Source organism: Dreissena polymorpha, chromosome 2 (genome assembly GCF_020536995.1).
Source record: "Dreissena polymorpha isolate Duluth1 chromosome 2, UMN_Dpol_1.0, whole genome shotgun sequence".
NCBI classification, from domain to species: Eukaryota; Metazoa; Mollusca; class Bivalvia; order Myida; family Dreissenidae; genus Dreissena; species Dreissena polymorpha.
In genome coordinates, this window is record NC_068356.1 from 85,851,383 (window position 1) to 85,876,418 (window position 25,036).

A 25,036-nucleotide genomic window follows, 5' to 3' on the forward strand; every position below is an offset into this window, starting at 1 on the left:
AGACAACGCCGGCTTATCAGGGACAACATACAGACAACGCCGGCTTATCAGGGACAACATACAGACAACGCCGGCGTATCAGGGACAACATACAGACAACGCCGGCTTATCAGGGACAACATACAGACAACGCCGGCTTATCAGGGACAACACATTCTGCGCAATTTTTGTTTGCTTAGAGACATCCTAAAAACGAAAGATACCTTCAAGTGGAAAGAGTCGTCCCTGAATAACCTGCGCGAGAGAAACAGGCTAATCAGAGAAGACAATCTACGCACGTGCATTAAACCCTGTTTTCCCAAAGCGAAGCTAAAATACGACTATTTCATCGACTATTCCGGACGTACCACGATTGATCCAAGAAAGGAGTCAAAACAAAGACTGACACAATGCATCACATTAACCTTTTAATTTACATTTCAAAAAGAAGAAAAAAATCAAAATTCACAATGTTTTACTCTACCAACTATATCGATATAACAATATCGCTCCAAAAACACAGCATCGAAAAGTCAATATAAATAAATATTATAATATATATTAACACCACGTCAACACGACTGAATGAACACTTAAATATTATCATATACGTATGAAACAGAAGTTAGTAAACACTACGAAACAACATGGTCAGACATTATTAGTTGCCCAGATAAGATTTAAACAAATGTGTATTGTCTCACGTTGGATCGTTGTCATCTTAAGGTTACATATCTGACAAAACATGCACTAATATAACGTTTTGCTAAATTCAACAATGAAGTCAATTCCATTATATTTATTTAAATTTACGTTATGTTTCGAAAACAAGTCATGTTAAGGCCAGTTTTTGTGACTTAACCACTCTGCGTTCAAATGTATTCAAAACCAACACATACTGTAATGATATTAGTATGCCAACAGAATAAAACACGGTTGTAGAATATCAAGAAGTAGTAGCATATATTAAGATTTCGTTGCAAACAATGATATATTTTCACAGGTCCCCTATTTAAATAACAATAAAAACGCATTTTAGAAAATACACAACAATGTTGCATAAAGTATACATATTTGTTCTTCTTTATCAACACATTAGTTTAACAAAATAGTACAGATTCTGATAATTTAAGCTTACTATAAAGTTCTGCTGTATTTTTCGTTCTTAAAATACTTAAATGCACAAACACGGACAAGTTCCATAAAAACACTTTTTAGTTAAATAGCCTCATATTAAGGAATTCTGTTTTTTTTGATACAGCTATTTTCTACCTCACCTTATTTTGACATTCTCTGTATTAAATTGTGTTTATTAGAATGCTATGCAACTTCAATGTTTAAAACATTATAATGGAACTACAAATCGATTTTTTCTTGTACATGTTGCAAACACAATATTTTGATATCAAAGTATTTGAGCAAGACAATTCACACTAAAGTCATGCACATTCTCTCATACATACACATATAATTAACCCATTTAAGCCTAGTGGACTCTCCCATCCTTCTAAATTGGATCAATTTATTTCCAAAATTAGGGATGTTTGGTTTATTTATTTCTATATTTAGAATATTTCTAACAGAAATTCCTTTAAGCAAACAGCACAGTCCCTGATGAGACGCGGCATCATGCAGCGTCTCATCTGGGTCTACGCTGTTTGCCAAGGCCTTTTTTCTAGACGCTAGGCATAAATGGGTTAAAGAAAGCTAATAAACGATACATAATTAACTAATGTTCCTTCACATTTACGTTCCGAACGAATGTCTTTGTAAAGAAAACCTTAAATATACAGACAGAAGTCCAAAATATACAAAATTTACTTTACAATTTCAATATGTACATGCACTGCACAAACACTCTTACTGTTATCCATTAAAAAAAAAATTTGGTTCACTGTTTTTCAGTTTCTTTTCTTTCCAATTCAATTGAATGATTAAGACCTGTACATAAACTGAATAGTTGAATACAGGTAAAACGCCATAAAGATAAAAAAAAAAAGCAACAATCACTTTTACAAAAATCTCTCAATGTATGTCACAATGTAAAACACAACCTTGATTTATAACATAAAGACACTAACTTATATGTAAATCAAATTTTACATTTACTCATTTTGTAAATAAATTATATCAACTGTAAAGTTCACTCACAAAATTAAAAGCAGAGTACAAACTGAAACATCTACAGATGCAATATCAACTGAGATATTCAAGATTTAATTTAAAAAAGTGATTTTCAACAATGTGCTTAAATCTTGGGTATATGGGAGGGGAGCAAACTTGCGATTTCGAGCTGGAATGTTTTATAAGAGAAATCACAAAACCATCTGCTTCAAGACAAACACAAAAGTATTTTACACATGAATGAATATTTTTGAAAGAGCAACAACAGTGCTGGACCAAAATCAATCTTTAAATTGAGAATTTAGATTTGTGCAAATAAGAAAACTGAAAAGCTATATTTTTCCAGTAATAACTCAGCTATTAACTGATCAACAAATCAAAAATAAAAATTACACAAATCATAGCTTAAGCTAGAATAAAAACGTTTCTGTTTGATATGTATAACACCAACAGAAATATCAATGATGCAAAAAAGTTGAATGACCTCAAGGATGTAAACTAATTTCTCTAATCGTTGGTATGAAACCAGAATGATTGTTACTTATAAATACTAGATGCTATCATCAACACATCAATCATTCAATGCATTCAATAAAATCACTATACCATGCATTTGCATGTCAAAGTTAAAAAATTGACCTGCACAAACTGTTTATGTTCAACTCTTTTTTTGATTTGATAAAAATTAATTACAACTTCCCTATTTTCCCACTTTCACCCATTAGATTGCCATTTCTCGGGGATTGCCCAAAATAAAATATATGTATCAATTATTTTAATTGAAAAATGTCACACCATAATTTTAAACAAAGCCCTCACAAATTTGTTGGCTGGCAATAAATTGTTTCAGTGTTTCAGCAAAGGGAAATAACTGTTATAAATACTCAAACAAAATACCGACACTAATCTCCCTTGAACTCATGCAGTTTATAACATTGAAAAAACATAAAAGCCATTCAACAGTAAGTGACTCATACAATTCAGTGCATTAACATCATATTTTAGTTATGAAATTATTGCAAAAACAGTATTGCAAAATGATTATATCTCCCAGTTTAGCTAATTCTAAAACAATTAGCTTATTTGCATAGATAGTATTCGTGAACAAAAATATAGTAATTAATCTCATTATTTTTCACAAGGAATAGTGCCAGTGCATTGTATTTACATCTGCTTATATATTGCTGGAAACGAAGTGAAATGTGCCCAGTTAAAGACAGACAGTTAAAGGGAATAAAACTAAGTTTTAAAAAGTGTATAAATAATTATTATACATAAAGAGAATCCAATAAAGTTTTTATACATTGTTAAAAATGTCAACAATATTATTGATATGCTTATCTAAATATTTAGCAACATGACTAAATTATTTAAGTCACTGAAGACCTCAACAAATGCAGTATTTGTAACATCACTCTACCCTGATATAGATATGAAATCAAAACCATGTCATGCAAATTTTTTAAGCCTAAACAAACCACACATATAAAAACAAATTATTTCAGGTCATGTCACAAAATTATCAAGCAGACTTAATACACTCACACTATATAGCAATATCTAAGGAAACCACGCCAATACAAACTGAGACAAAATCATGACAGACAATTTTCTGCTCTGAGCAAATGTAATTGAATAAATTATGAGTAACCCCATGTAACTGCATCATCAATGTTTGTATTATCCTAGTCTATATGTAACCCCCTACAAAGTCTGAGAAAATTGAAATTTTAAAGTAAGCTGAAATTGAAACAAAAACCATGATAACAATTTTTCTTCCAAGTAGTAAAAGTAGTTTTATGGTGGGTAATATTGTTCACTTAGTAAATAGTTCATTAAGAAATGGTAAATTAATATTTTGTCAAAACTATGAATATTCTAGAAATGATGGTGATAAGACATCTAGTTTTTCATCAAGCTATCAAGAGTTTAATAACTGGTGGTGTAGGTAGATAATATCTTAATCTTATGCCACATATTTTGGTTTGAGACCTTTGTCATGTTGCTTACAGTTATAGAAAATATATAATAGCACTTCTTTTGACACATATATACACTTTGCAAAGACTTAGGCGGATACAATATATTTCATACAAATTTTGTTTTTTGCAATCACAGTTTAAGAGGTCTTTTTTTACCTTATCTGACATACCAAAAATAGTCATGGATGAATTTTACATTACCGTACATAAAAAAATTATATACTGATATATATAAGTCTTTGTCAAATGCATATTTTCTATCAAAATGTGTATACCACACACAGTGAACACACTGACATAAAGAACGATTTTGCATTATTTTTGAATAATTGTGCCTTTTTTCAAAACTTAGCAACATATAAATTGCGTGTGCATAAAAAGCTACAACCAAAGAGTAAGTGCCAAAGTGTCATATCTGCTTTACATCTAAATATCAGATACAACGGTTTGCAACTCAGCCTTTGATAAATGAGAAGATTGTCCATCACTTGAAGGCAGTTTAATTGAAGGCAAAAGATTCTGTAACTATGACCATAACACTGATATTGTTCACTGATATCGGCAAAACGGATTCTTTTTAAAGCATTAAGCATTTTTATTTCCTCCTAGTAGCCTATCCCTGAACATCAATGGCATGTTTTATCCGTATGTTAAACATCATATAACAATAAAAGTACAACGTATTATGCTGTCAGTGTAATACCAACAAAAATGCATTTTGTGTATTTATCTTTGTTCTCAATTGGAATAATTAATATGCAGTTTTAAAGCCTATACATCATGCAAGTAATTAAGCAGTGAAAACAGAACAAAACAGCATTATTATAATATTTCTATATATTGCATAAATATAAGTAATATGTACCAAAAATATAAGTAAATATATTATGCCCATCTGTTTCCTGTTATATTTACAACATTACTGTATCAGAAGTATTTCAAAACTATAAAATATTGTGCATGTTTTCATGGTTATTATTTGTAAAGACGGTCATAAATATGTTTCAATTTTTTAAAACTAAGATGCAACATAAAAGAAGGTAATTACTTGAATTAATCTTAATATTGAGCAAATAACATAATTGTACATGTCTTCCTCCTAAATTCAGTGGCATTAACAGGAATAGAAAAGCTGGATTAAGTGAATAAACTTTTATGATTTCAAAGCATTTAGCAATAGGCATAATTCACATTAATTGCGATGTATATAGTTCCACAATAAGACATTTCTTTACATGGATAGTTCCCTTATGCCGCCAGTACCACAGTTGATTTGGATGATTTGCTGCTCATACATTCATTTATTTTTGCTTTTTCAAAGCTTAAATTTTAGAAAAGAATTCTTACATTTTCCTCTGAACAAATTTTTATCTGTTAGATGTATACTAGTAATAAACGTAACAAAAAGCAAATAATTATGCTTGCAGCCAAACAATTAGACAAAACAGCTTTTATGCAGTTTAATTTTTGTGTGTTATGATTTCTATTGCGAGGAAATGTTTTCTAACCTAAAACTGTGACACCATACATTTATCATACAATGATTACACAACAACAGGCAAGTTTTATAATAGAATAGACAATAATAATAACACAAACTTTGTGGGATACCTCTCCCATATGAACATTTTGAGTATATTTCAAATTATCACTTGAATAAAATAAATATACATGATAATAAACAGGTCAATATCTCAAATAACAACACTCATAAAAAAACTAAAATCAACAACACTTAGTACCTGTTATTCCCCCAATATATTTAGGCCTAAAAAAAAAAATCGTTTGTTTCCACTGACATGGCCAAAAAAATTAGGGTAGGTAGGTAGGCAAATAATTTTATTTTTAAAAATAATTTTTTTTTTAGAAATTGTCGTACATGGTGCATTTTCTTCTCATGTTTTGTGTATTACTGTATGTACAATAAATTTGATGATGTCTGTAATGCTATATGACTATATTTAAATGCTTTTATGAAATAAAAACTTGCTGTTCATTAATATTGAATGTGTTGCTTTCCTTAATTCCGAGTTTAATGTTGACTTCTGGCAATGGCTTAAATATACCATTTTATGACCAATAAAAGGCATAAATATAACAAGTCACAGAGAGCTTGACCCTCAGTGTCTATAGGGATTCAGTGTTGTTATACTTTCTGGTCCTTTGGGTTCATGCAGTGTATTCTATATTATTTATTATTTATAATATATTAAATACCTCAAAAGCAGTGCTACGGGAACGCCAGTGGTGTTGCATTTAACATTATCACCATGGAAAGACCCAATCAAACCGGATGTGCTTTTATATTTCTTGGATGCAGTTAATGTTCCCAAAGGACCACATTTTCAGATTATATTATGTACTGGTGGCGTGGGGTCTATCTACCCATGAATTTCAGGAACAGAACAGAAAATTTATTACGACTTGTATTATATACATACAATTACACACACAAAAATCAATAAACAAGCACAAAATCAAATCACACCAAGCACAGAAAAGCAGACATTTAATGCTTCTTGTATCAAACTATACTTATAAATTTAAACAAGAAATGTGTTTGTTAGAAACACCATGTCCCCTACTGCGCCGCTTTGAAGCTAAATCTTTGACCTTGAAGGATGACCTTGACCTTTCACCACTCAAAATGTGCAGGTCCATGAGATACACATGCATGCCAAGTATGAAGTTGCTATCTTCAATCTTGCAAAAGTAATTGCAAATGTTAAAGTTGGGGCAAACAAACAAACAAACAAATGAACCAACATACAGGGCAAAAACAATATGTCCCCCACTATAGCACTATGACTGTGCTTGCCCTGAAAATGATAACATTTTTACTTATTAAATATAACTAGAATTTTGACATGGACAATTATGCTTGGACAGAGACAAATACACTATATATACAGTAGACGAAATGAAAAATGGCTGAACTGTTTGCAGTCAGAAGTCCTACCATAATGATCATCTTTACATTCAGCTGTGAAAGTTGAAGCAAAATTTGTCAAGCAGAGGAGTTGAACACACACAATTTTGTAATAATAAATTCAAAAGTGAAAAAAAAGACAAAGGACCATAATCCTGCCAGAAATAATTCTAGGCAATATTCATTTCTTGGAGATCCAATGTAACAGTTTAGTAGAGATGCACCCAGTCGTTAAAGAGGATTTTAAAACATGAAATCTTTAAACTTTTTATTCCATTGTGGAAAAAAAATTGCTATCTTGAATTGCCAATTACAAAACCATCCAGCAAGCTATTAAAACAGTCAGTTGCAGACCATTTGAATGACTTAAAATTGTCAAAACGTTGGCAAAGACACAAACTGGTATTACTTTTTCCTTCAACAGTACAGTCAAGTTACCATTACCGGATCAGTAGCGTAATTAAGTTGTGCTGGTGAAAAACAATGAACGGTTTGAGACTTCTTTAACACCAGTTTGATTAAAAATTACCGTTGCTAACTGATTCAGCACATTGTCTTATTTTTACACGCAGACAAAATCTTAAACATGAATCAAAACTGAAATGGACTTTTGCATGCCGAAAGACTACTAAATGGCCTTTAAAATAATGGGTAAACTTCTTACTTTCCAACAGAGTTATAGCAAGTGGCCACAAAAAATGTTCAACCTCGATTTGGAAACGATGCAGAAGTCAACAAAGTCGTATATACATGTCAGCAAAACATACCGAAATGTTTGACAAAGAGACGCTCCAATTACGACTCAATCAATGCGTTTAAATAATAGGCCTTGAAGATGCTATGTGCAAAATATCATCTAACAATATCAACTATTTATCGCAAAACGCAGTCTTGAACATCAAAGTGATCCGCTATGCGTAATGATCCGGTAATGGCGCTGGGCGCCGCCATCTTGTTTATGTTGAAAGTTTAATGTACGGCGCCGATAACGTTGAACGCTTATTGAGCGCGCCGAAAAATACGCGGTCCGATTTTTTTCGAATTTTGGGCTCAAAAAAGATTAGGACCGGCGGCAAAAAATTAGGTAGGGTCGGGCCACCGGAAACAAACAACTTTTTTTGTTACGCCTTATACAAAAGCATTCAAAACAAACACAAAAATGTTCAAAAATTCAAATTGGAGCATACATAGCCAAAGAATTGGCCCATTGTAAAATCTGGCAGCCAATGACATTTAAGTATCCTGATGACATCAGAGACAATGCACACGCAAACTGATGATGTCATGGATGTCATCAATTAGGTTACACCTGCGACATCACAGACAAGGGAGGCGATTGCGCTGGTGATGTCATCATTTCTTCAGGTCTCTTTGTCTGAAATTCCAAATATTCGTCTGTGAAAAGCACAATCTTTACATGACACATGCATAATAAAATATAACATAGTTCTATTGATAGATCATAAATTTATAGTAAATTAGTAAAATTCTACCAAAGAGACACACATATATGTACACTTAGCTACGTAAATAAAAACACACCAGAGATTGTGTTAAAACACACAGTTAAATAGCGATGTATGAAAGGAAACACACCACATTGTATAAGAGGTGCTACACACATTTGATACTAGAAGAAGGGAATTTTTGAGTGACAGAATTACTTCTATTCTAATGACTCGCACAGAGTCACTCTTTTGCACTGTGTTAACAAATGCTTACATTTTAAACCACCACAGTTTGCATTATAATTGAGAATGAATATTTTTCAAAAGCTTAATTAATACTTTTTTAATGACCGAGTCATGGAGAAAATAGTTTTTAACACACAGTTTATACTTCAACATTTTAAAAAGATTATTAGAGCAATTAAGTAAAGGAAATGACTTTTTAACCAAATATATGAGACAGAATTGCAGAATTTAAATAAGTTTGTTAGTATGTCATAGATTGCAAGATGGCTTTAATGACTGTATGTCTAAGTAGAATGTATTTTGGGCAGAAGGCCTATAATCGTGTGTTAAATATACTTATGAATTGACAGTGATCATTTCATGTTATTCACTGATAAGTAAAATAATCTTGATTACATTTTTGCACTGAGAATTTGAACAAAACTTTAAAATATAATAGCAAAAGAAGTTTCTCGGTTGAGGGAGCCAAAACAGGACAAGTTCAACAAGTCAAATACTTTATATTAATTATTTATTAAGAGTGTAAGTCAACCATATAAATGTGAACTTGTACAGATACATTGATTTAATTTATATGAAATTCCTATTAATATAAAATTCATAGATATTTAAAGGAATATAATGAAATAAAAAAAAAAAATACTAAGAAAATTTATTGTTTTCAATTGCTGTGAGATATTAATACTTTAATTAAATATGATGTTAATTATATACAACACATAATAAAATATATACACTATGAAATAGAATAACATTATAAGAGCAATTATTAATATATATAACAATTTATGTGCATTATTATGTGCAACAAAACAATGAACTTAGGACAAAGAATAGGAAAAGTAAAAATATAATAAAACGAAAAATGGAAGTCATCAATTCAATAAAAACGAATTGATAAAACTTCTGAACAAATATGAAGAATGCTTGCAAATAACCAAAAGAAAATTAAATGAAAGCACAAACAATCAAAGCAAAACGGTGGCAAGTCATTGTTGCATAGTTGAAACACAGTACAAAAATGTGACAGATCTCCACATTTTCCCAAAAATACTTGACACCTGTAATTTTGTTGTTATATATTTAACTTAAGTGGTGAAGATATAATCAAAGAAGAAAAATAACTGTAAAGAATATCTTTGTTCAATAAGAAAAAATTGTAAGAAAAATATATTATGATTTTTTTTACACATTATTTAAGAAGGGTATTAAATGCAAAAGTTCTATGTGACAAGGGCAAAAATAAATGTAATACTTAGCAAAAGCTTTATGGCAATGTCTTTTTTTTTCAAAACTAAAAGGTTTATAAATTTCATGGAAAACTTAATATACCATCTGAAATTGATCATAAAAGAGTTCCCATGACAATTTTAAAGAATATCATACTTATTTGTATATGGGCAGAATCATGTTTCTAAACAAAAGGAAAGTCGATTGGGCTGTGCTCTGTTAAAAGGGGGTTTAATGCATGTGTGTAAAGTGTCATCCCAGATTAGCCTGTGCAGTCAGCGCAGGCTAATCAGGGACGACACTTTATGCTTTTATGGTATTTACCGTTTAAAGATAATCTCTTTTTAGCAAAACTTTAGTTTAAGCAGAAAGTGTCATCCCTGATTAGCCTGAGTGGACTGCACAGGCTAATCTGAGAGAACACTTTATGCACATGCATTAAACCCTCTTTTCACAGAGCACCGCTCAATTAAATGACTAAACAGGAAAAGGAAGGCTTTTGACTGCTCTATACTTTGAAAGTTTCAAAGAACCAATAGCAATTAGTTTAACATTTCTTTAAATCAATCATTAACAACACTCAAACCTTATCAAAGTTGAATTTAATTTCAGCTGAAAATATACAGGTGTTAGTATTAAGGGAAAATATGGAGGGATACAATTTGTTTTCTTGTCTAATAATCGATGGTCAAGCATGAAACTGTTGTATCCAATGCAAGATTTGCTAGATAAAACAATCTCGCACTCAACTCTCGGAATAGATTAAGCGAGTGTGGTGCACAATCCAATCACCAGAAAATGAAAGTAGAAGACAATAGATAGTTACATGCCATGTGCGATAGCACGATTTTAAAGTGCAAACTTAAAAACCTGTTGGGGAAGGAAGATTGATTATTCACACATCACACAGGGGTAGAATTTCCACGCCCTTTACTGCCATTAAAAAATTAATTCACGCCCTCAAAGATATGAAACCTGTGTTGTGTTTTACCAAACCGAACCAAGGTAACCTTTTACCACACAAACTTGTTTCACACATCCTCCCCTCCCAAAGATTTGTGACCCATGGTAAGTTTTCACGCCCAATCACAGATTGTCTTTCCCCACCACAGACTGATATTCAAGACTCCAAAGGCCCTATATTCGAAAAGTAACCCTTGCAAAAGTTTTGTACAAGGAGTTTTGTCTTCTTGATAACCTCAAAGACATGCAAAGAAATAGTCGCCACACTTGTGTTCGATTCAACCGAAATGTTCAACACACACCGAGTGAGTTGCTTGCACCAGAATCTCATGAGAGTATCACCTATTAAATCACCACGTCAAATCACATCATATCAAGTCACTAAAAATTCCCTTGCTCTCGATAAAACGTTTTAATCAGAACCAAGAAATTATTGCCATACTGTGTTGTTGTTGTTGTTTTGCTATAATTACCACATGATTGAGTATCTGAATTGCGGCTCGACGGCTATTTTGCAGTTTCATGGGCTAACAACTTCGCCCATTTTATGTTTGGCATACTCGATGCGAATGCCCCCACGATCACTGGACAGAAGCACAAACCCCTGAAGCCTAGACATGGCCTCATTTGCCTGCTTTAATTCCTAGCAACACAAAAATGTCAGCCGTCAGATTTTGGTCAAACACCAGGTAGTCGGAATTGTATGCTTTTTTTATACTGCAATAAATTTAGTTCAAGAGTTGAACTATATTGAACGTCGATTAAATTTGAACTGGCTACTGAAGTATTAATCATGTATGTTTAATATATTTTAAATATTCAAATGTGTATCAGATTTTAGACACTGCAGTAAGAAAGTAAACAATCTTTTTACAATCTTTTATTAAGATTTTATTAAAATGTTGTTGAAACATTGTTCTAAAACGTAGTTACGTTAACTGCTTTGCTTTCTTAAATTCGTATTTGTAGACAATATTAACACCATTCCAATTACCTGGTATTCTACAAAACAGACGGGGGATCCATTCTTATTGTACATTTTTAATCTTGAAAACCCCTGGAAGCTGCAATGTTGAATAGATTTGGGTTTAACATACAAATATCCATGAAATTATTAAATATTGGAAAACTTCATTTATCAAATTAAGATCTCTTTTCTTTTGTATATTGGTTTATTGGTTAGCTCCAAATAAACTTTTTTTTAAATTTGGCTTAGAGGTTAAATCTTGATTAAAGAAAAAACAGGCAATTACAGTTCTGTGCTAAAAACAGATTGCAAATGCTTCCCAACATTCCATGATACATCAATTTATAATATTTGCGTGAAATTCTACATGATGTTATCGTGGCTGCACGCCTAGTAGCCTCCCTTCTGGAAAACCAGGCTTAATGCATGTGCGTAAAGTGTCGCCCAAGATTAGCCTGTGCAGTCTAATCAGAAATGTCTCTTTCCACTAAACTGGTTTATCATTTGGAAAGGAATTCCTCCTTTAAATAAAAATACAATAAAAGCAGAAATTGTTGTCCCTGATTAGCCTATGCGGACAGCACAGGCTCATTTGGGATGAAACTTTACGCACATGCAGTAAGCTCTGTTTTCGCAGAATGAGGCTCATTCAGTGACTGATATCAACAAGGGAGACCACTCTAGTGTGCTAAGCATGTGAAAGTGAACACACTAGTTATTTCTGTTTTTGTTATTCCCCCAAACTATTATTTATTTATTCAAGATCTCTAATTATCCTATTTTAACAGTAACCATTTTATAAATAGGGCTTCTTGTGAAATCCATACATCTTACAATTTTTCCCACCCAAAACAAACTAAGTTTCAGATTTGTGCTCCAAACTGCATAACAAACTATGAAATAATATTATAACAGTTGTGTTCCATACACAAAAAACTAAGGACAATCATTTGTAAAATAAAAGTTAAAAGAAAGGGTTAAAAGAAATTGTGATAAAAATGTGGTCACTATTCTGTAGAAAAATTCTAAGGAGTCAAGACAAATTATCATTACATATTAGACATAATGGGGTAATAATTTAGAATTGATGTTAATTTGTTTTTCTTCTTGTATTGAATATACCTACATGTACTAGAGACAATTTACCATTATATTGACTATAAACTGGTCAGAAAATTTCAAAGATTCCATGATATTATGCTAATAAATATAATTGAATTTAATATCCACATGACATAGTTTTAACTTAAAATTAAAACAATTTGCATTTATCTATTAACGCTTAGCCTAACATGAAGTGAGTATCCAAAAACTGATTTGTTGATATTATCAAGCAGAACAAATTGCCAGCTTTAATTTGAGCTCACACAAAAAAATCAATTATCAAATAAAATAGGTCATTGACATCCTTTTTTCTGACGCCTGAATTTCTTTGCCACATACCAAGAAAGGTAATACATGCAAGACTGAAGTAACACTGAATGTTCTTGATTTGAGGGTTCAGCATTAAACTATTGTATCTCATAAATATATGAAAACTATATAAAATAGTTCAGCGCCTAAGCTCGAAAAAGCATTTACAGCAGTCTTGCATCGTGGCAGCCATACTAACCTCCCAAATAAGTCCTTTAGCTCTTGTTCGGATGCAAACTGCCCTAGGTTGGCAACAAATAGAGTGGAACAGGGTGAGTTATTGACGCTGGGAAGGCCTGGGGAAGTAGCAGACCCAGTCATGGCCTATAGATAACAGAACATAACATGTGTGCCAGTGCTTCTCGGTGATATTTGGTGATACTTTGTAGCGTGATGCTTTCAGTGTGTATGTGTGTGGGGGGAAAGGGGGAGGGGCTAGTATTTAGTAGCTAATTGAACATTGTGCTAAACAACCTTGGCTTAATGCAAGTGCAGTCGGCACAGGCTAGTAAGGGACAATACTTTTCGCTTTTATGGAATTTTTTGTTTCTAGGTTTTTTCTAAACCAACTCCACCAAAGGAGGAAAGTGTCCTTCCTGATAAGCCTGTGCAGACTCTGGGTTGACACTTCATGAATATGCATTCATTCTATTGCCTTATTGTTGTGATGCTTTAAGTTGGGGAGGGGGGCGTGAGCGAGGGAGTATCTAATATCTAAATGATTAATTGGGATTTGACTTTTTCAGGAGAATCTGTTTTAAGCCTAGGGAGACCAGAGCATAAAAAATAGGTGCAAGTGCTGGTGATATTGTGATGTTAATGTACTTTTGTTGACAGGGTAAAAATATCTCCTTAATGCATTTATTGAGATTTTTTGGGTATTGTCATCTCGCCTTACAATAGTTCACTGTGAACAGAACATAAACGAATGTCACATTGCCAGAGCTGGTATTCAGTTTGCATTTTTTGTGGGGTGGGTGGTTTATCTAGTGTTTAAAGGTCTTACTTTACATTTCATTTTATTTCAATTTAGCAGTGGATGTTGTAATGTTTATACAGAAGAACATAAGAAAATTGCGGTTGTGTTTCTATACTACGATGGTAATTTGGTAAAGGTGGTCACAGGCAGTCCTATTCTAAGCCACTGTGGACCACAGTCTGTGGTAAATGGAAAAATCAAATATAATTGGCTTTTTGTTCATTGCAAGAACTTATTTTACAAATGTAAGCATAGTATTTAAAAAAAACACACACACAAAATTAATTTGAAGTTAAAAAAATTAATAATTTGCAGTATTAAGTACTTATATAAAATCAATATCAAGAAGTTGCATACTAAATACAAAAGAACTTTATTTTCAGTATGAATGTCTAAGTGCATATATTTAATAACTAAATTTGCAATATAAATAACTAATTTTGCATTAAGTTTTAATGATAACAAATTTTGCAAGAACTGAAAGCAGTGAGTGTGAAACTTGCAGCAGAACTGCGCAACAATGTTAATTAAAAGTATAAAATAACGGCAAGAAATGATGTGTAATGTAAAACTTGTAACAGATTGGCACACAAAAAGGTAAAGAAATTATGACATTACTACGTTTTTCTCGGTCAATAATAACAGTGTATTCTTTGTTGATTAACATATGATATACCAAGTGGCAAGAGCTAATAAGGACAATGGCGTCTTAAAACAATTCCCTAACATTTCCATGTTCAAAAGTAACCCATAAAAGTGGCATCTAGAATCCTAAAAAAGATGCCCTATTCAATTGCTTATTGCAACACAATGTTTAAACGGTCAAGTTAAATTGCGCTTTCCAGATGCCTTTCTTCTGTTCAGATGAGTTTTTTGGGGCAAATTTTCACTTTAGTCTCATTAATGTTAATATTTTTATTTAAAACAAAATTTGAAAAAACAAAAACAAAAAAACAACAACACAACTCCTTCTAACGCTTGGTGAAGACACATACCACCATATTGTAACAATTTTTTCTTCATTTTCAGTTTAGGAAGAACTTACATATCCATCTAATTAGGGTTCTATAGTTCAAATGGGTTCAACAAGTGATCCATGAGCATTTTCTATGACAAAGGGTCACATTTTGGAAGAACATTACTGCTGACATTTATGACTGTACAAGATGTCTTTTTTTACAGGACGAATACGTATCAGTGATGGTTACAAAAAGGTGCCAAAATTAATGAAATCTGGTTATTATAACATACATCTGTACATAGGGAGCAGTTACTGTTTCATTCATTAAATTAAATTAATTGTTCTTGGGTGGATTTATTGTGTATATTTTAGAAACAATCAAACCAATTACATACCCATTCTCTTGCTTGTAGACTTTTTCATTCTTAATACTTGGCAATACTCATGCCATATTTTTTTAGATTGATACTTCATATTTGAAGAAAAAATAAAAGTCTGAGATTCTGAATGAACATATCAGTAATCATGAGATCCATGTGCCTTAACCCTTTGCATGCTGGGTAATTTGTCGTCTGCTAAAATTTCGTCTGCTGAATTTGTAAAATAAGCATTTTCTTCATTTTTTTTCAAAGAATACTATCAGAATAGCAAACAGTTTGGATCATCTGGATCCAAACTGTTTGCAAAGGCCTTTAAAATTCAGCTCCAGCGCTTTAAGGGTTAAAGGTCTATTGACCACACAGTTTATCTACCAAAAAGTGTCAACAAGTAGAGCAAGATACATTTGTATCTGGTTACTGCTACAGGATGCTACAGATCTATGTCATAATCCAATGTCTGTTTGGAGTTAGATGTTAACATAAGCAGTGATAAGTTACCATTGTATGCAAATATCTGGTACCAGCCTTAACATTTAAGCATCACCAAATCTGGTAACGATGACATCAATAATTGTGCCCTAATTAAACCCGCACACCAATTTTTGAGTAGAATGTGTTTTTCTTTCTTCAGATTTATAGGTTATGATCATATATCATCAAATACACATGGATGTAAACTTTGTTGGGTATTCCTGTTCTGTTAAAAATTTCCATACAAAGTCTTGTTCTTGATTGCATAGTGTACATAATTGCATAGGTAGAACGAGCATTTGCATATAATGGTATTAAATAAGGTCACATGCACTATACAAAATAAGCGAGGGAAATAAATGTTAGAACATAAACAAGTCAACAAAAAATTAATACAAAACAAGGTTCAAACGTAAGCAGAACAACTAAAACTATCCTAAAATGTGTGCAAATATTTATTTAGAAATAAAGCTCTATTCTATATAATCATTATGACACATTCTATATAATCATTATGACACAACAATTTTTTTTTGATACCACCAAAGACAACACAATAAAATTTCAATGAAGCAAATTCAAAATGGATTCTGAACTATTACAGACAAAGAACAGAGCGGCATATGCATCATAAGTTATGCTAACACAAAAAAGGGCATTGGACAATATCTTACACTGAATGTTTGCCCGAGGAGTTCAATCATATACACTAGATGTCTTCTTTAAGTAAGGTGAGAAATTTTTCGGACTTGAACTGTGCTGGTTTCTTACCTTTCCGATGGCAAGTTGCATCTGAAGTGGTAAATATTAACAAAATGATTTGATTGGTTGAGAATATTAGCAAATACGTTTTTGATTGGTTGAGAATATATTTAAAAAAAAGAGAATAAAACACAACAATATTTTATTGGTTAAGGCTTATTGCTGCATCTGAAGATGTAAATATTCACACACAAATTTGATTGGGGGAGCATATTCAAAAACAAATTTGATTGGTTTAGAATACTAGCAAATATAATATTGGATTGATCTTGGTATCAAGTTGCATTTGAAGAAGCAAGTGTTCACAAAGATGTGATTGGTTGACAATATTGGCAACAGAATATGATTGGTTTGAAAGATTACTTTTTGTTTAATCGAAGGTTGTGCTAATTTACCCCTCTGCTTTATGCACTTATCCATATTCCTTCAAATTTCATTAATTTTTTAAAACAAAACAGATATGCAAAAAAAGACAAATTACAAATTTGTTTAAAAAGAAATGACTACAAACTAGTAGTAACAAATACTTGTACAAGTATGCAAAGTATATGATGTGCAATTCTACGGAATTCTCAAATAACAATATTTCAAATACAGAGATACAAAACTGTGAGTTTACAAAAGTAAAAACCCAAAAAGCCCAATTAATGACTACGCTGTCTTATACAGCTAATTCCTAATTGAGCTATGCAGGAAGGGTTTCAGACAAATAATCCCCTGAAAATATGTATATTATAGGGAATGCTTGTTTGTTATGTTTTTCATGTGGAAAGGAACAATATACAAACATTTCTAACTTTACCACACTTGAAATACAAAACATCATACGTTTAAAAGACTTATTAATGGCAGAGGCATGAAACTGGTGTTTATTAGCAAATCAGAAGGAGGACAGTCAAGATATTCAGATCAAACGAGATGTGAAATAATGTAACAAATCAGTGTTTGTTGTATAGGCCTGTGTGGTTAGTGTACTATATATAAATAATATGGTGTTTGTTTACCTGTGTGAAGTTACACACCTGTGGTAGACCCCCCAGGGGGCTAGTGAAGATGGGAGTGGCCCCTAGGGAGGGATGACCCATGGTAGATGCAGTCATCATACCGGGGTGGAACTGAAAATAGAACAAATTGGGCCCATGAGCAAAAGAAAAGAAGGGGCCATGAGCTGTAGGAAAAAATAGGGGCCATGAGCAAAAGAAGTAATAGTGGCCATGAGCAATAAACTAATTGTGGCCATGATTATAAAATTTAATGGAAATGTAGGGGTCATTAGCATACATGAAAAGTTGGGGCCATGAACATAAATGCAAATATTGGGGCCATCAGAATAAATGGAAATGTTGGGGCCATGAGAATAAATGGAATAGTTGGGGCCATGAGAATTAATGGAAATGCCGGGGCCATGAGAATAAATGGAAATGTTGGAGACATGAGAATTAATGGAAAAGTTGGGGCCATGAGAATAAATAGAAATGTTGGGGCCATGAGAATAAATGGAAAAGTTGGGGCCATGAGAATAAATGGAAATGTTGGGGCCATGATAATAACTGGACATGTTGGGGCCATGAGAATTCATGAGAAAGTTAAAGCCATAAGAATAAATGGAAATGTTGGGGCCATGAGAATAAATGGAGATGTTGGAGCCATCACAACTAAGGAATGATGAGCCAAAAATAGAAACAGGAGCCCTGGTTATATATAGACATTATGAATGCATTATGGTAAAGTGCAGAAGCTTTCTTCACTTTTAATTGAAAGTTTTACAATATGTTTTCATATCAAAGGTTTAAATTTAGTTATTATTTTATTGCATTTAGATTTGTTAAATATTGTGAACGTTGTAATGATAAATAAAAGGTATTTTCACTTGTTTGGGTAAAGAAGAACGAAGTACGGTAAAATCTGGCGAGGTCTGATAAATTTAAATTTATCGCACCTCATGTCATGTATGTGGGTTTTTTGTTATTCGCATGGGTTGGATCACAGTTGTCATGACAATGAACAAGAAAGATAAAGGTGTCATGTCATGAAAAAGCAAGATAAAGGTGTTATTATCATGAACAAGAAAGATAAAGATGTCATGATCATGAAAAAGAAAGATAAAGGTGTCATGATAATTAAAAAGAAAGATAAAGGTGTCATGATCATGAACAAGAAAGATAAAGGTGTCATGTCATGAAAAAGCAAGATAAAGGTGTCATTATCATGAACAAGAAAGATAAGAATGTTATGAACATAAAAAGGACATTACAAATAATCCTAAAGAGACAATATCAGGTCCATGATTTTTGGAAAGAAAATAGACAACATTATCATAAACAGGACACTGATCAGGGGGTCAAAAATTGCTAAAGAAAATTAGATACATAATTGCTAATAGAAATAAGGGACATGCTGATAAATAAACAGAATGTGGAGTCCAAGAACATAATCAGAAAATAGCGAATAATCATACATATATTGAATATAGCGGTAACAATCACAGACTAATATAAGATAGGGTCATGATTACTCATTGAAAAAACATCATAGCTATTTTTAATTACAAATCATGAAATTTGAAAAGATGCTGCTGTGAAATAACATTATTTAAAACTGCCTTGATTTTGAAAATTCATGTAACTTAGTATTTTTATAATATTGAAAGAAATTTTAATAATATAACAACGGAGGATTTAAGCATTTCCAGATAATAAAAACATATTTTTAACTTTACAAATTTGTATTACACAATTACAAAATTGTATGTGCAAAGTGGTATCTATACACTAAGGTGCAGTTTAAAGCAAGGTGAGTGCTCTGTTTCTTCAATAATTATAAACTTCGTACAAACATTTTTTCTTTTTGGGAAATAGTTACCAAAAAAATTAGAAATTTCAAGAATATTTTGAATATGTTTCCGCTTGTGGTACCTAATGGGTATAGTTCAATTAACATTAAATGCAAGCAATTTAAGTGTTCTTATATTTTGAAATATTAAACATTGATGAGTTAAATCACAATCATGCTTCAGGATTTTTATGGGATGATCATTTCATGGGGAAAAAAGAAATTTACAAATCAAGAGTCACACTGACAATAATACTGTATGAAACAAGGATTTTTTTTTATATAACTTAAATTCAAACTTAGAATGCTATGCCTACTTGTTTTTAATAAATGCCAACAGAAAGGGAGCTGATATAACCCATGATTACAGAATGATTAAACTGCAAATAAAGGCAATATTAAGAGTAATGTTCTTCCCTTTTGATTTTATATTTGAGTCATGCTCCTTGAAAAGGGAGTTTAATGCATGTGCATAAAGAGACGTCCCAGATTAGCCTGTGCAATGAGCACAGGCTTATCAGAGACAACACTTTACCCTTGTTTGATATTTTCTGATTAAAGAAAGTCTTGTCTTCACAAAAATCCAGTTTAGGCGGAAATTGTCCTCCCTTATTATCACAATGAAATGAAAAATTTCATAAAAGCAGAAATAATCCCAGTCCCTGTTTTGCCTGTGTGGACTGCACATTAAACCTCCTTTTCACAGAGCACGGCCCATTTGTATAATCTTCATGAGATATCAATATAGTTTTCCCAAAAAAATATTTACAAGTTAAATTAGAAAGCCTAGATGTTTTAACATAAATCACAGTTGTGTTTTTACCTAAGTATGCATTATTGTGAATAATATGTAAATTATAAGTTACACATATATATGTAGATTTTTTTTCATACCCCAATATTGTATGCTTATAAATGACATGCATTAACAGAAGAGAAGAATACCCTGTCCTGTCGCAGGTAGTAATATTTAGTAAGTTGTAACAGTTAAATATTGGAACTTGCCGGCATGGCTAGTTATGACTCTAGAGGCATAACCATTACTTGCAATAAGTTCATTGAGAGCCATAAAGTGTAACTAAATATAAAACTCTTGGGCCTTGTCGTTTAAGAGGGAATGATTATTTTGTATGCAAGTCTAAATAATTTGACCCCGAGATGAGTGTTGCCACTTTTGACCACATATACATGATTAATTGTAACTAAGTACAGTACTAATATGAAATGTTACATTCCAAATATGACACATTCGGACATTGCAGTTTCAGTAATGTATATTTTTGCTAAAATAAGTCTATATTAACAATAATAATGTAACAGAAATACAGAATAAAGTTCAAAAGTAACATATCTTTTGCTATTTACCATTATAAGGATCATATAAATCGCACATGCACACCTGCATATCATTAGTAACTATATTTAATCCAAGCGCTCAAATTGCCAGACAGAGTTTCCATGGTGATTACAGTACTCCCACTTTTACTTTGTATCAGGGGAGATAATAATAAAATCTCTCACAGCTTTTATCAACAAAATACATTGCTCAACAGAGAAGTAAAAAGTATATAGTATACATGTATAACAAAGAGGTATTGCCCTTACCTCATAACCAATAGGGCTACCAGTCTGCAAGGCTAGCATATTCATGTCTGCAGCCTATAAACAACAAGAGGGGAGGTAATTTACAACAAAGGGAAGTCATTGAGTGTTGTCCATAATCCTGAGGGCTGAAATTTGTTACGTTTCACAACATTGCAGGAGTTACTTATGTGTTTTCTATATATGTTGCCTAAGTCCAAAGGGAGGTTATTTATAAAGTTTAACAATAAGGAACTTAATTGTTTACCATCACATAAACATTTTTTTTATTTTGAAGATTCACATCACATTGTATTTGTTTATTGATTACTCTTCTCATTATCTTAAAGTTGGTGTTTTTTCCAAATATAAACATAAAGGGAACTAATACAGTCATGAAAATGTTTATCATAAAGGGAGCTAATAGTGTTTTCTGATATACACAATAATACATATTTAGCTAATGAACTGATAGAAAAATAAAGAAGTTGTGAATTATTTCTTTGACCTAGTGATGAAATGACGAGTCTTGCATAGATGATAGAACCAAATATACAATTCCATGTAACAATGTCTTATCATCTCCACTGCAGTAGAATAACCATTCAAAGAGAGGTCATTAAGTACATTTATTCTGATTGTCAAAATTTAATAAGACATGGGCTTTCCAACTAATTCTTTATCTAACCTAAGGATTTGATAATATTAGCTACCTGTCGAACAATGTCGAGAAAAAACAGTCAAAATCAAACAATTGAAACTAAGGGAAAGAATATACAGACCCACAGATAAAGTACAGTGTAAGCTACATGTAAGAAATTTTGTGAAATGAAACAAAGGCAAAAATGTCAGATATAATCCAGCCATCACCAGAATAAAATAATTAATCATGACTAAGTTAACGATAAAACGTTGCACATTTCTGAATAAAAATGTTAAAACTTTGAGAGCAAAAAAACCTATAATATATTTTGATATTTTATTCAAGAAGTTTGTTTCTTGGTCAGTAGAGGAGTTTTGTATATGGTTAAAAAATGAACAAGTGTTGCAAACATGGGGTTGAGTTGAAACAAACAATGGAAACAACCAAGTGAGGATGGCAATGTCGGACATCAACCACTTAAGGAGAAAATATGCATCTATTAACTTAGCCTGATTCTGGAAAAACTTGGCTTAATGCATGTGCATAAAGTGTCATCCCAAATTAGCCTGTGCATTTTGTACAGGCTAATCAGGTACAACACATTTCGCTTCTCTGGAATTTCTTATCTAACCTTTACCCACTCAGAAGCAAAGTGAAAATCGCTATGTGCAAACAGCATAAAACCAGAACAGCCTGCAAGTAACTCACAGTCTGTTCAGGTTTTATGCTGTTTGCTGCTCATCAGTAACTATGGATGTGAGAACTGCACAGGCTAATCGTGGACATCACTTTACACACATGCATTAAGCCCAGTTTTCCCAGAACAAGGCTCAGTTGAACACAGAGGACACCTGAACTTTTGATCAAGACAAACATTTATTCAATTTGACTTGTGACATCGATGAATAAAGGGAGATAACATAATCTTTTAATCAAACCTCATTAGGGAATTAGTTTCACCTACTCATTGAATGAAATAAGGTGTTTAAGTCAACCTTTAGTTTATAAGAAAACAAGGGATTAATGATACCTCAGACTTTAAAAACACACAACATTTTCACACTTGCTTAGTGGCTTAAACCTGTTCCAGATGAATACATGGTATTAAAATGAAAACTGTAAACAATTTAGTTAAAATATGACATATTTGCCAGGAAATTCTCATCAGCAGCCTGATTACCTGTTATAATGTTAAATTAATTTCTATATCTAAATCATGCAGTCCAGTTTATAAATTATAATTTAAAATCAATTCACACTTCATATATATTATATAAAATATTAAGTGATGATTAAAATGGTTATTAAGTGATGCATTCATACACATTTTGTCTGCATTTTAACAAACAATAACAGACATGTGTGCATAAAATATCTGTGTGTTGAGCGGCAGTTCAACAGTTACATAATAGTTGCAGTATGTGTGTGTCAGTTGAGCGGCGGTTCAACAGTACATAATAGTTGCAGTACGTGCTACAAAATAGCTGCTTATGCATATTCAGAAGTGACTCCCCAGTGTGTGTGAAGTTCTCTAAAAAAGTGAGCTCGGTACAAGTGTGATGATCTATTATCATTTCAAAAAGTGTGAAGACCTGCCTTTACTGAGACCGAGTTCGAACCAGAAAAAGAGACGGGGTCAGTGAAAAGTGAGGGGCGGGCATATGCAAATTAGTGTACCAAAACTTGCTTTGAGTGACAAGTAGGCGTGGCTTGATATTTAAATTTATATACATACCAAAAAAAAGAAATGTGCTTTTAAACAGAATCTATGGGTGCAAGATAATTATAACTGTGGCAGAATTCATACTTGCAGCGTATTTCTGCTTTACTTAAAACGGGAAACTGTGGAAGACATACAGTATAACATATGAAATATAAAAGTGACTTGACATAATGAAACAAAATGGCAATAACAGATATAAAGGTGAGCTAAATAATTACATTTGTGTAATATTATGAAAAGTGTAAAAAGTATTCTGGTTTAAAACACCTTATCTCAATTTGATGATGGTAATAACACAATTTCTTCAATGAACAGATATAAAGAATTGTTTTTATAAATATGGAGTAAGGTTATTTGAAATAAAGTTTACCCACTTTGAAACACCGAACAAATGAACTAATAGCACAATATGAGAGATACATTAATGACAGTGGTTAAACTAACATCATACTGAATCAGAAATCAACAATTAAAATGTTTAAAAGATATGTCTATTGAAAAGCAAAATGTTTAAAAGTATGTGAATACTCGGATAAGCTCCTTCTAGGCTTTCAGGGAACTAAAGGTTTCCCATAATGTTATAAGTTGAACCTTTTTTGGTTGGAATTTGATGTAGACCAATAAAAAATGTCTTTGAGACATTACACAATTATGCTGTTGAATAATTTTGATGTACATTTACTCTTGTTTTTTCTCTTCAAAACTGCACTGATCGAAGAAACATGATCTAGCTAATTTGCACGGCAACATTTCCAACACCATAACACTGCAATCACGAGTACAATAACAAGGTCAGAAAGGGATGCTCATTAAATGTAATGTTTTCTTGCATATTTAAATATTTTAGAGATTGAATCTAATAAAAGTTATACGATTACAAGTCCCTGATTAGCCTGTGTAGACTGCACAAGCTAATCTGGGACTACACTTTACACACATGCATTAAACCCCCTTTTCACAGAGCACAGCCCAATAATTTATTTCCTTGCTATACAAGTTTGTATATAAGCATTCTTAAAAGGTCAATGGACATATATTACAAAAGCTTTACAGTTTTATGTTTTCTATACTTAAACAAGACATATAGATATTTAGAATGTAATGAATGAACTCAGCAGTGTTCTGAGAAAACTGGGCATAATGCATGTGCCTAAAGTGTCATCCCAGATTAGCCTATGCAGTCCACACAGGCTAATCAGGGACAACACTTTCCGCTTTTATGACATTTTTCGTTTAACTGAAGACTCTTCTTAGCAAAAATCCAATTGAGGCGGAAAGTGTCGTCCCTGATTAGCCTGTGCGGACTGCACAGGCTAACCTGGGACGACACTTTACGTTCATGCATTATGCCTAGTTTTCTCAGAAGGCGACTCAAATACAAATTAGAGGAATCTTTGCAGAATGTCAAACACTCAAAACACAA

General features: G+C 32.3%; 1 protein-coding gene across 11 annotated transcripts in view; it reads right to left on the reverse strand.

Annotated features, from left to right (window-relative positions):
* Nucleotides 1-394: 394 nt before the first annotated feature.
* LOC127867912 (protein couch potato-like) overlaps nucleotides 395-25,036 on the reverse strand; it is a 127,315-nt gene continuing 102,673 nt past the window's right edge. For 9 of the 11 annotated variants that reach the window (XM_052409422.1, XM_052409417.1, XM_052409421.1 and 6 more), the window contains 8 exons: nucleotides 21,272-21,325; nucleotides 17,839-17,949; nucleotides 16,844-16,864; nucleotides 13,481-13,605; nucleotides 11,896-11,965; nucleotides 11,375-11,544; nucleotides 8,149-8,389; nucleotides 395-5,853 (listed from right to left, as the gene is read on the reverse strand). In XM_052409422.1, coding sequence (XP_052265382.1) covers nucleotides 11,422-11,544; nucleotides 11,896-11,965; nucleotides 13,481-13,605; nucleotides 16,844-16,864; nucleotides 17,839-17,949; nucleotides 21,272-21,325 — 504 coding nt within the window. In that variant the 3' untranslated portion in view covers nucleotides 395-5,853; nucleotides 8,149-8,389; nucleotides 11,375-11,421. The remainder of the gene's footprint in view (nucleotides 5,854-8,148; nucleotides 8,390-11,374; nucleotides 11,545-11,895; nucleotides 11,966-13,480; nucleotides 13,606-16,843; nucleotides 16,865-17,838; nucleotides 17,950-21,271; nucleotides 21,326-25,036) is intronic. The other 2 variants (XM_052409420.1, XM_052409426.1) reach the window with 2 other exon arrangements.